The sequence below is a fragment of the Lipotes vexillifer genome, unplaced genomic scaffold (assembly GCF_000442215.2).
Source record: "Lipotes vexillifer unplaced genomic scaffold, Lipotes_vexillifer_v1.1 scaffold6, whole genome shotgun sequence".
NCBI lineage: Eukaryota > Metazoa > Chordata > Mammalia > Artiodactyla > Lipotidae > Lipotes > Lipotes vexillifer.
Genome location: NW_006799037.1, coordinates 346,385 through 359,393, shown reverse-complemented (window position 1 = coordinate 359,393; position 13,009 = coordinate 346,385). Strand labels below are relative to the sequence as shown.

Below are 13,009 nucleotides of genomic sequence, written 5' to 3'. Positions count from 1 at the left end.
CGTGCCACAACTACTGAGCTCGCGCGCCTCAACTAGAGAGTCTGTGTGCTGCAAACTACAGGGCCCACGCACCCTGGAGCCTGCGTACCACAACTAGAGAAGAGAAAAAACCCTCACGCTGCAGCCAGAGAGAAGCCCGCGCTCCGCATCTAGCAAGGAGCCCGAGCATCACAACGAAGATCCCGCGTGCTGCAACTAAGACCCGACGCAGCCAAAAAAAAAAAAGGTTAAAAAAACACCAACCAGTGTGTTCTCTCCTCTAGAAGGAAATGATCAGTTTTCCAAGACAATCACGCTGGACTGAGTGGGCCTGTTTAATCCACAAGAGGCGTTTTAATCTTGGCAACTGTGTAAAACCAAAACAAAAAAACCACACTGTTTACTCTGGTAAAACTGAAAGAAAAACTAAGAGGCATAAAAAGAAAATTCGGGAAAGCAGAGGTAAGAGGATTTGCAGGGCACAGCAACAATGAGAGAGAAATCATCTTTGTAAGTTCCCGTTTGTGAGCTGACACATCTACCACGGTTTCCCACATGAGTGACTCAAATGCCAAATTTGAGGCCATAGCTAACTTCATGATAGCACTGGTTTGGGGGCTCCAAACTGCAAACCCAGGGTTTTCAGGAAGTGTCCCTAAATCCAAGTTCATCTCATTATATGAAAACATGCACACATACACACAACCTTACTCTCCTGTCCTATCAAATCAGACAGTTGAAAATGTATGCTCTTCTGGTATTTTTTTATTTTCTTACTGATTCCATTTTACTAAAACAAACAAAAATCATACAAAACACTTTTAATATACCTTAGAAAATTAGCAAAAAAATTAAGTTCAGCATATTACATTGTACAATATTTAGGTAAGAATGAAAATTATAAATATTTTGTTCCTTCTCAACATAGCACATCACAAAAATACATTTTAAAACTTTTTTCATGAATGATTCCTAGAAATGATCATATCCCTATTTATCAAGGAAAAGGTCTGATTAGGACAAGCATTCACGGACACCTGAAATGTTCTGTACAGTAACTACAAAAGAAAAACCAAGGGGTCTGCCGGCACTTGGACAATTGAAACCATTTTAAATATTAGGAGGAATTCAGTTAGTATCAAGACATCATTCCAAATGGGATTTACTTAGTTCATCTCTGTGCTGTCCTTGACTCGTAGGTATCTATCTCATCCATAGCACTGTTTGAAAGACTTCTGCCTCCTTGAGATAGCGCCGCTGGGGCCAGGATGCCAACCGGTCACACTGCATGAACCTGCACAACCAGAGACACAGACGGCAACCGCTTAGTCAGAGCGAGGGCCACATGCGAGAGAAACGCCTTCTCCAGTAGAGCAGCCGTGGTCACAGGCAGTCCACGTCAACTGCGGGCCACGGCGAGCAGACTGGCCCATCTAGTTTAGGAACAAGCACTCGGAGGAGGAAGAACAACGGCCCGGCCCGCAGAGGTTCTGGTAGCCGGTGAGCTGAGCGCCGCTTGCTGCCAGCCACACACCGCGGGTCGATGAGGGCGCCACTGCGCTGTCCAAGCACTGGCCCCACCGGCAACCTGAGGGAGCTAACGGGAACTTTCAGAAGCTGAAGTTTTCAGAGAAAGGGTAAATAAAGAGCTTGACGATGCTGACTTTTTTTTTCTTTTCAGGTAAGCCCTTCTTTACAGGCAGATAAGTAAGAAGGCTTCCTTAGTATACTGACCAGGAGGCACTGAAAGAAGAGTTAGAAGCAGCAAAGCCAGGTCCTTTTGTCTTTAGCATAAAGCTTTCCAGTTACACTCAGAACCTACATAACTGACATGACTTCTGCTCACTCCGTGGCCTTCTTTCCTTTCCAGCTCTTCTCTCTCTCTTCAAGTTCTGCCTGGGTGAAAGCTGCAGGGCCCCAGTTAGTGATCAGGTGAGGGTTTTTTGAACCTAAGAGACAAACATGCATTAAACATAGGAAGTTTTATATTCTTCAATTAACATTATCATTTTTCCACAGACAAAGGAGTAACTTTTCTACATTATTTCTTCTCTGAGGAACATCCATAAAGGTTATACCAGCCAAAACACCTAGAAGATGTGTACAAAGGGGATTAACCAGACCTTCTTATCTATCGGAGCGCAAGTGATTATTCAAGAGAAATTTACTGTAAACAGCTGGGTTTCTGTATATTTGGGCTGAGGAAGTTTGTTTTTTGTTTTTTGGGGTATTTTTTTTAGCACAATTCAAGTACACAAATAAAACAGAAAAATAAATTGACTAAATATCTGATTACTTCAAAGAGTGTGTTACCTGGTTCTATCAATCGAATTAACCCTTCATGCTGGGCCACTCTGTCCTTCCAGCTCTTGGTCTTGTTAGTTGCCATCTCCAGCTTCTTTTTAACTCCCTGGAACAAAAGCAGATTTTAGACTATGCAAACACACAGGTAGTTTAAGAGTCAAATAACAATGATTAGGCACTTACTATACACTAGTGGATTATTTCATTAAATCATCACAGCCATAAGAAGCACAAAATATTATTATCCCGTTTTACAGATGTGGAAACTAGGATTCAGAGCAATTAAGTAACCTGCCCGAGGTCACACAGAGGACCTAATTCGCACTAATTATAGATGAATATATAAGATCCTTGTGTGCCAGTCACGGCTTACTGCCTCTGGGCTCCAAATCCACCCTTCGCTGTCTTGCCTGTGCTGTTAGGCTAACGTTCCCTCGCCAGCTGGCACCACTTAAGCTTCATTAGTGGAAAGGCTGGCGGGACACTGCAGGTGGCTCCACTGTGCTCTGCTCAGCAGCTCCTGCGGCAAGTGGGACACCCATGGTGCTCACACCAGTGGGTTTTAGCGGCACCTCCGCTGTGGGCAGCTTCCACCAGCTCCCCAGAGGGTGGCTTCCCAGTCTCAGCACCTCGCTGAGCTTTTCTGACACCCAGTGGGTAAAGGCCATGCCCTCTCCAAGAAGGACTGGCTCACAGTACTGGGCTAACGGAGCAAAGAGGATGTGTTTCTCCCCTGGGTGCTCTGCCTCAGCCCTAGAGGCAGTGGCTGCTTCCTGTGTCTGCCCTTCCTGCAGCTCAGACTTTTCTTTGCTGCTCAGGAGGTAATCCCCTGTTAGAGTTAATAGTCGTTTATATTAAACCTTCCCTGTTCATATTGCCGGTGTAGTTTCAGTCTCTTGATTGGACTCCAACTGTTATGCCCCATCGCCTGTAAAAAAATTCCTACCTACAGCTAAACACAATTCTCACACCGCTTCTTACAGTAAAGCAAATATCCTGTGTTTTAAATGTTTAAGAATATTTAAATGCACGTGTTTGCAGGGCTGGGTTTAATGACCTCGTACTGCTCAAGTGCTTGCTTCCGCTCAAGCTCGAGCTGTTGCAGCTGCTCCACGGCTTCCTGGAGGGCCTGCTCTTTGACGGCACGCTGGTTCTCCAGCTCCTGCTTCTCCGCCTCCGTGGTGCGAATGGCCTGCTGCTGCTCCAAGTGCCACTTCTCCAGCTCGGCCCTCTTGGACGACTCTTCCTCCAGCAACCTGCGATGCGAGCTCGGCATCAGACCCGCCCAGTCACCGCCCCTGACCCAGCAGACGACGGAGCTCGCCAGAGCCGCAGAGGAGCCTGGGGGTCATCTAACCCACCGCTCATTTCACAAGAGGGAAACTAGATTCACAAAGTGGCTAAGGTGACTCATGAGTCCTGCTCCAAGCTCTGTTTCACCCTTTTATGAAAAAAAAAAATGACAGTAAAAATAACATGCGTTGAAGGCTTAATGGGCCAAGAAGGAAGTGTGTTTTCTCAATTAATCCTCACAATAAACTTAAGTACTATTATTATTCAGTTCAGAGATGAAAAAAGTGAGGCACAAAGGTTAAGTGACCTGCACTAGGTCATTCACCTGGCAGGCAGGTGACAGGGCCATGTTTTGAAATTTGCAGGGTTGCTATAACATTAAAACATTTTTTATCTAGTGAAAACCTATCACCAAGGAAAAAGCTGACTAATGAAAGCAAGAGAAGAAAGAGCTGACAAAAGGTAGAGTAAGCAGACACCATTTACTAACGAAGCACTGCCTGGCAGGCTCTTCACCTTCATTGCTGCTAACCCTCCACAATTCTGCAAGGTGTTATTATCCCTGCAGATGAAGTCAAAGGGTTTAAAAGTATGACGCACAGGTAAGTAATGGATTTCAAACCAGGCCTGTGTGACTTCAAAATGTTATCTTTTAATAACAGGCTACCTATCTGAGAATATCCAGCTATGCCAGTATTTAATAAATAAATTAACATGCAGCCCTACCTGTACCCAAAGTGTAGACAATGTGGTTAGATGCCAGCCCAGGACAGAACGCATCTCTACTGGCTTGACCATCGGAATTATGGTAACAAGCCACACGGCAGGCCAGTAACTACTACCTAAGAGCGTTTGCGCTTCTAAATCCGACAACAGCAGAAGTAACGTAACAGACTCTACAGCCCCTATCTGACTACCCCAATCCCCATCCCCAGTCCCACACCACTGTAAGAATTCCCTCTACAACACCCTACAGGGTGGTTCTCCAGTTCTGTGTGATGGGCCACGCTTCACAAACCAGGTCAGTTTATTCCTGGCAGCCTTGATTCTTAGAAAGTTCTTCCTCAAGTAAGATGAGCTCTCCCATCCCCTACCCCGGGTTCCACCAAGGGCCAGTCTGCACCCTCTGAGACGTCCCTCGGAGTGTGACATCAGCAGTGAACACATCACTGCCAACGTGGGCTGACCAGTGCAGAGTGGACTCACTTACTCAGTGTGTATATATTCCACACTGTCCATGTGCTTTTCTAGGCACAGGGGATACAACAGTGAATGAGGCCGGAAGGATTCTTCATCCTAGTGGTGAAAGTCTGGAGGGGAAGGGACATTTGCAGGAGGTTAGGCTGCCCAGCCTGAATCCCCTTCATGTGTCTAGGGATGTCTTGATGGAAGCCACTGACACAAAGGAGCAGAGACAGTGAAGAATTTATCTTTTGGTGGCAGCAACATCTAGTGTCAAGTGATGGCAGGAGCAATGGGGACAACCGACTGACCGACCCACAGTGCCAATGTCGACATCAGCGGCACCCTCGCTGGGCTCTTGCCGTGGCCTGGTCAGGGCTGCTCAGCCTCCCTTGGTTCCTGCCTGTGTTCAAGGCCTGGCCACCTGCCTTTCTGTGGAATTGGTGAGTTTCTCAAGAACATTCCAACAGATGCTTTTATTGCTTTAGCTAACCCAAGTTGGTTTCTGTGGTTTACAAACAAGACTCCTGACTAAAGCCTTGAACCTCTCTGTGCCTCAGTTTCTTCATTTATAAAAAAGGAATAGGAACTATACCTACCATCAAAGGTTTGCTGATCCATTAAACGTGATAATGCAAGTAAGGTACTTAGAACAGTACCTACCATGTCATAAGTGCTGAATAAATATCAGCTCATATTATTATGGTGGGACTATTACCTCATTTGCTCCGAATACTTCATGAAGGCTGCCTGAGAGTATATGAGGTTTTTGGCAATCAATCATACCAGGGAAGTAAAACCCTGAATCTTTTCAAATGAGCTGCTATTAAGCCAAGTATCCTGGATCCTATACTTGTTCTGTTAATATTTTAAATGATCTTCTTGCTCTAAAACCATCATTCCAGCCTGTCAACACCTTTTTTGAATGCTTATTTGACATTCTATACATTGCATATCTTCCCCATCTGCAGATGAGCTAAAGGAACAGAAACCAACATACTCCGAGTGACTACCAAATCCAGACGTTACACGAAACTCTTTGCAAGCATCCCCTCCTTTACCCTTCACAACAACCCTACGAGCTTATTGTATAGATAAGGAAATGAAGGCTGCAAGAAATGAACAAACTTTTCTAAAATTACACAGCTAGGAAGTACCAGGGCTGGGAATCAAACCCAGACCTCACTCCAGGGCTCAGTGCCAACCTGCCTTCAAATACATGAAGAGTATTATCGCATGGAAGAGACTGTTGTTCCACATGGCCCCATGAGTAGAACCTGGCTCCATTCGTTCAAAAAAGACTCCTTGGGCACTTACTGTGTGCCATACACTGTACTAGTTGCTGGGAATACAGACCTAAGGTCTCACAGACACAAAAATTTAGTGGGCGGAAGTTATAATCGGACAGACTATGGCTCCATCTCAAGAACTTTCCAATAACTGAGTTGTCCAAATGTTAAATGAACAGTTTCCTTCTGAGTTCCCATTCAGGAGAGGATAGATAACCTTCAGGATTACTCATTAAAAAAAAACCTTCAATTTTAGTGGGGAAAAAAAACCCCAACAAGATCCAGATGGCTCAAGTCAAAGTTCTTGTATTTTAACAATTCACTATAAAAAATATCTCTGGGAAAATTTAAGACACTGACAGAGAAGGCACCATCCATTGGAAGAACAATGAGATGCCAAACGTTCCAAGAATGACTTGCTATTGCTTAAAGAAAGGACAGACGCTAACTAAAAGCCTTCTAGGGCTTCCCTGGTGGCGCAGTGGTTGAGAATCTGCCTGCCAATGCAGGGGACATGGGTTCCAGCCCTGGTCCAGAAGATCCCACATGCCGCGGAGCAACTAAGTCCGTGCTCCACAACTACTGAGCCTGCGCTCTAGAGTTCATGAGCCACAACTACTGAGCCCACGTGCCACAACTACTGAAGCCCACGCACCTAGAGCCCGTGCTCCGCAACAAGAGAAGCCACCGCAATGAGAAGCCCACGTACCGCAACGAAGAGTAGCCCCCGCTCACTGCAACTAGAGAAAGCCTGCGCTCAGCCAAAAATAAAAATAAATTAAAAAAAAAAAGCGCTGTATATATACACTCAGCCCAAGATTATGTTACAGTTCATTAGTATCAGACTTAAATGTTTCTATCTCAACTCCACGATGACTTCCCTTGATTTCCTACCCAGAAAGGCCTACCCTGAGTGGGAGCAAGGAGAAAGCCCCCTTTGCCAATCTGACAAAATGTCCCTCTGAATCAGGCCCAGCCTCCTGTGACTTCGGGAAAGAGATGGACCCGCCTCACTTAAAAATGACCACTAGAGGGCGCGAATCTGTCCACTTCAAGTTCCAAAAACTAAGGTCAAGTTCCAAAAACTAAGGTAAAAGAAGAACAATTTAGAGTAGTAAAATTCATAAAATGGCCTTATATACCCCAAGAAAAACTAGTTAGTTTTTGTGCAGTAATATCAGCTTATTGGAGCAGAGCTGTATGTAGTAGTTATATTTGCATTTAAAAGGTTGAAACCATTTTGCCATTTACTTTGATAAATCAGAGTGTACAAAATAATTAGCAAGAGCTTTTTTTTTTTTTGGCCACATTGCACAGCATGCAGGGATCTTAGTTCACTGACCAGGGATAGAACCCGTGTCCCCTGCAGTGGAAGCACAGAGTCCTAACCGCTAGATCGCCAGGGAAGTCCCTAGCCAGAGCTTTTTAAATAACAATACTCATGGCTGGGCTACTGTCCACAGTTATTTGGTTTACTAAATTTGTGACAGGCCCTACATGAGTATTTTTTAAAAGCTTTATAGGTGATGATCATATTTACCACTGGTTAAAAACTGCTGGCATCAATTATCCAAAATTGTCTTATTCAAAACATCACTCATCCTATAAACATGAAATAATACTTTTAATACATTTCTAGAGTTATCTGGTTCCCTTTATGATCTAATCTCTGTCGTGTCACAATTAACCTCCCTCAAAGCTTCAGAGAAGTAAATATATATAACATATCTCACCTGTGAATTCTCTGCACAAGGTGATCTATAAACTCTTGACACATCACAAATGATAAGGAGGTTCAAAAACGTCTAATGTCCCTTAGAATGTCTCTCTTTGCAAGTCACATGGGACCAAACCTTCCCGTGCAGTGGATGGTGTGCTAACATCACTGCCCAATGACAACAGGGTGGTGGTTCCCATCCCCTGGTTAACACCATGGTGAACACACACTTGTGGGACCCATAAATGCCAGGCAATGTGCTAGGCATTTAATTTTCTATTTAGAAGATAATTTTTTCCTTAATAGAATCAAACTTTTCAAAACCTAATTCATTTATTTTTGAAGTCATTTTTGGCAACATACATAACAAAGAAACCTCCTTCTTTCTTTCCTCCTGAAGATTAAAAGAACATCTGTTGCTGCTCCACGTGTGGCATGGCAGCCATGGAAAATGTACCCCAGCTCATCCCACAAGTGCTCCTAAAACAGGGGGCGTAGCTTAAAGCACAAGATATGCCTGCACTGACCAGCTGGGGAAACAGTTTTTAGCGCTGCATCCCCTGACATGACATCTTAAAGAAAGCAAATGGGGAAGCAAGTTAGAAACTGGGAGAGGGTAGCTGAGCCCTGTTGTTAGCCCTATAAGCAAGGGTCTCCCAGCGGCCCAGACTGGGAATAAATACCCCAGCCAGCCAAGCCCCCAGGGTCTCTCCGATCTGTCAGAGACCCCTCCCTCTCCAGCAGAGTTAGTCATTCCTAGAAAGTGTATGAGGAGTCCAGGCAAAGCACGTAAAGCACAGAGGATGAGGCGATCGGCACCTGGCCTGAAGCTTCCGCACAGTCTCTTCATCTTGCCGGGCCTGCCTCTCATCTTCGAGAGCCTCCTGCAGCTTTAGGTACATGTCTTCCAGCTCCCGGACCCGCTGCAAATACTGTTCCAGTTCAGAGGATTTCTGGGCAACCTGTTCTTCCATCTGCTGCCTGATCTGACGGTATAAAAGAGTCATGTTTAAACTCAGGTTGACTTCGCCCTCAGGGAAAGCCTCCCGCTCCACCACCACCCTGAGTGAAGCCGCAGCACAGCCCACAGCCGCAGCCCATCAGGGTGGACAGGGCCCGTCCTTCACTCCCCGAAGACCGAGGAAGCAAGAGCACCACACCCAATGCCAAGACCCAAGACCACAACCAAAGAGTCTGGGTCCACAAACTACACCCTAAACGCTGTTCTCCTGCCCTGGTATATTTCTCATCCCTTTCACTCCACATTTCAGACTCAAGAAAAAAATATTTCCCTGTATAATTTCTCTTTAAACTCCTTTCTGTCTTAAAATCACCATCTTTCTACCAAGAGTCTCCTCTAAAGAGAATGAACCTTTTCCCAGTCAGAGCAGTCGAAGGGTTAAAATAAGGGGGAAAGGAAAGACTGGCCTGCAGTGAGCCCTTCTGCAGTTACCTGGCTGCCCAGCACCCCGTCCTTTCTCCTTCCCTAGGGCACCTATGGCCCCCGGGGGACCTCAAGCACTTAATTAGTGTTCCAACACATTTATGGTTTCTCCATTCTAGCGAAAAGAGCTTTGAATCTCTGCCTTATCAGTTAAAAGACAAGGACATCCTAAATGCAATAACATACACTTTTACTTGCATTAGCTTAGTTCACCCTCATAAGGGTCGTGAAGGATCATACGACTATCCCCCTAACTTGAAGAAGAGAAACGAGTTATTCGTCAGCAGGAGCAGAGGACACAAACCCAGATCTTCTGGCCGCGAGGGCAGCACCCCCCATGTCACACGTGCCTTCTTCTCGCGACACACACACGTCCACTTCAAGTCTGAGCAACAAAAAGGTGCTAAAGGGAATGTCACAGCACCTATTTAATAGGCCCTGGGCCCAGCCCTCTCCCACACACTGCAACTCATGTGAGGAGACCTGTGTTCCAATTAACCAGCTCGCTGCCTGAAGCGACCTGGACCTTGGGTCTCTTGGGGATGAGAACCTCCAATCAGATGATGAGTCAGAGCTGCCAAGAGCGGCAGGTTCTCCTGACTTCAGAACCCTCACTCTGCTCATGACAGAGGTGCAACGTCATGGAACTTATGCTTACTTTTTCCGTAGCTATTTATTTTCCAAGGCAAGACTCTGAAGGCTGAAAGGGATGCTATTAATAATTGTACCAGGATGGCAGGGACTATCCCAGGCAAACCAGGAACTTTAGTCCTCCTACCCACAGTACTTACCATCCCATTCCATAAATTTCTACTTGGGGCTCTTGAGTGCAAGGTTTACCTTTATATCCTTGGCATGGTACCTGGCATATAGAAGGTGCTCAATAAACCGATAATGAATGAATAACAAACATGTAACTTCCCCAGGAGCCCACTGCAAGTCAGCAGCAGAGCCAAGCTGGCAAGATGATCTTACTCTAGCCTCCCAGCTCTTCACCCTCCACCAACCCAGGCTGGCCTTTGCCCCTCTGCCGACCAGGGCTGGCTCTGTGAGTTAAGGCCACAGCAGCACCTCTGGGCATGCGGTACTCACAAGCTTCTCCCGCTCCAGCTCCGTGCTGAACCTGGTCTGTAGTTCCACTTGAGTCTGAAGGCGCTTCTTTTCTTCTTCTGCTGCTCGAGATGCTGCTTCTTCTAGTTTCTACCCAAAAACCCATCCACAGAAAAGCAGGGAATATTACAATGGAAGTGCATTTGGAGAGAAATGGTCACACTTAAACATTATGGAGGAAGTCAAACATTCTCAGTGTTCAATAAAGACAGAATAAAACTTGTAGATCCACTGGAATTCCATTCCAACAATTTTCCCAGTCAACATACAAAACAAATTAGGTAAATGAATGATTCCTAATAACTCTGAACAACATTTTGCCAAGAAAATTTTAGTACAGTCATTAAGTTAAATTCACTTGCAAATGCATTCGTGAGGTTCGAATCTATTTCTTGAGCTTGTCCTATACAGTTTTGTCATCTTAACATTATTCCTTAAAACTTTATCAGAGCTCAACTTCCCAAAGGGTGCATGAGGAACTCCACAGACCCATTCCCTGGCAAAACAACATTTAGAAGAAAAGCAAAAACAACCATTTAAAGTCTCTGGGAATTATCCTAAAAGCACACAGCAAACGGAGAACACTTAGCAAGAAAATCAACTGAATCTCAGCAAGAATAGTGAAAGTCTATGGCATGTGAGCCACTGTGCAGCCCCCTCTCTGCCTACTGCTCCCCCGACCATGGCAGTGGAAGGAGGCTCTACCCCATGGCCATGGAACCAAGAACATAAGCCTCCCTCTCCCCTCAGTTTCCAATCTAGGGCTAAGGTATCTCACAGGAAGGTGCAGACAAAAAACTGTTGCTTGCCATTCCAATAAACAAAGAATATTGCCCACCATCAAGCCATCAGCCACTGCAGCTGTCCCAACAGTGCACCCTGAGAGGAATTCAGGATGGAGGAAAACAGGATACTGGCCCTAGATAGTTAAGATGCATATCTAAGAAAGAATTTTAATGAGCTCAGATTTGCATCTTCCCATATATTGAAAAGCACTAAAATCATTAACTTGAAATATCTGTTTTTTGTGATTAGCAGTAACTACATGTTTTGTTTTGTTTTGTTTTTTTCAACAAAAACTCCTTTGTATCCTGGCTCCCCGCTTACCTCTTTGGAACAGTTCCTCAGAGCTGAGAAGCTTTCTCCTGGGCTGGCTAGAGTCCTCAGTAAAGTCCCCGAATAAAACATAACTCTCAGATTTTAGCTGTGTTTTTTTTCAGTCGACAAGACCAACAAACTAAACCACAGGCCAGCTAGAAGTCTGACAGGGGAAGCCAGCAAAGAGCCCCCGTGTAGAAGGAACAAGTCTCAAAGACAGGCCTCAAAAACTACATGTGGGCCAGAATTTAAATATCAGACTGTGGGGCAAGGTAGGTCCCAGGGCACTGTTGAAAACAACAGAGCCACTGTGAGATGAACAACTGGAGGGGATACCAACAGAGGCAGCCGGCTTAACAGAGAGCTGAGAGACTAACAGAGATCAGAAATGGAGATGAAGAGCTCTGCTGCCACATACAAAAATAAGCTCAAAATAGATTAAAGACCTAAATGTAAGACCAGATACTATAAAACTCCTAGAGGAAAACACAGGCAGAATACTCTTTGACATAAATCACAGCAATTTTTTTTAATCTATCTCCTAAAGTAAAAGAAATAAAAGCAAAAATAAACAAATGGGACCTAATTAAACTTTAAAGCTTTTGCACAACAAAGGAAGCCATTGACAAAGTGAAAAGACAACTTACCAAATGGGAGAAAATATTTGCAAATGATATGACCAATAAGGGATTAATATCTAACATATATAAACAGCTCATACAACTCAACATCAAAAAAACAAACAACCCCAAACCTTGTACACAGTTGGTGGCAATGTAAACTGGTACAGCCACTGTGGAAAATTGTATGGAGGTTCCTCAAAAAACTAAAAAGCAGAACTACCATATGACCCAGCAATTCTACTCCTGGGTTTTTTGGGTTTGAATATTTATTTATTTATTTATTTATGTATTTATTTGGCTGTGTCAGGTCTTAGTTGCAGCACACAAGATCCTTGCTGCGGCATGCAGGGTCTTTTTGTTGTGGCACACGGGCTTCTCTCTAGTTGTGGTATGTGGGCTGCAGAGCGCACAGGCTCAGTAGGTGCAGTGCACGGGCTCTCTAGTTGCGGCACACGGGCTTAGTTGCCCTGTAGCATGTGGGAGCTTAGTTCCCTGACCAAGGATCGAACCCGTGCATTGGAAGGTGGATTCTTAACCACTGGACCACCAGGGAAGTCCCCACTCCTGGGTTTATATCCGAGAGAAACAAAAGCACTGATCTGAAAAGATACAGGCATCCCAATGTTCACAGCAGCATTATTTACAATTGTCAAGATATGTAAGCAATCTAAGTGTCTATCAACAGATGAATGAATAAAAAATAGATGTGGTGAATACATATCTACAATGGAATACTACTTAGCCATAAAAAATAATTAAATTCTGCCATTTGCAGCAACATGGATGGACTTGGAAGGCATTATGCTAAGTGAAATAAGTCAGACAGAGAAAGACAAATATGGTATGATATCACTTATATGTGGAATCTAAAACATACAACAAACTAGTGAATATAACAAGAAAGAAGCAGGCTCACAGATATAGAGGATAAACTAGCGGTTACAGGGGGGAGGGCAAGATAGGGGTAGGG

General features: G+C 44.7%; 1 protein-coding gene across 2 annotated transcripts in view; it reads right to left on the bottom strand.

Annotated features, from left to right (window-relative positions):
* Positions 1-726: 726 nt before the first annotated feature.
* SWAP70 (switching B cell complex subunit SWAP70) overlaps positions 727-13,009 on the bottom strand; it is a 79,708-nt gene continuing 67,425 nt past the window's right edge. The window contains exons 8-12 of one of the 2 annotated variants that reach the window (XM_007471385.1): positions 10,301-10,408; positions 8,584-8,750; positions 3,341-3,539; positions 2,293-2,389; positions 727-1,928 (exon numbers count right to left, since the gene is read on the bottom strand). In XM_007471385.1, the coding sequence (XP_007471447.1) occupies positions 1,822-1,928; positions 2,293-2,389; positions 3,341-3,539; positions 8,584-8,750; positions 10,301-10,408 (678 nt within the window). In that variant the 3' untranslated portion in view covers positions 727-1,821. The remainder of the gene's footprint in view (positions 1,929-2,292; positions 2,390-3,340; positions 3,540-8,583; positions 8,751-10,300; positions 10,409-13,009) is intronic. The other variant, XM_007471386.1, reaches the window with a different exon arrangement.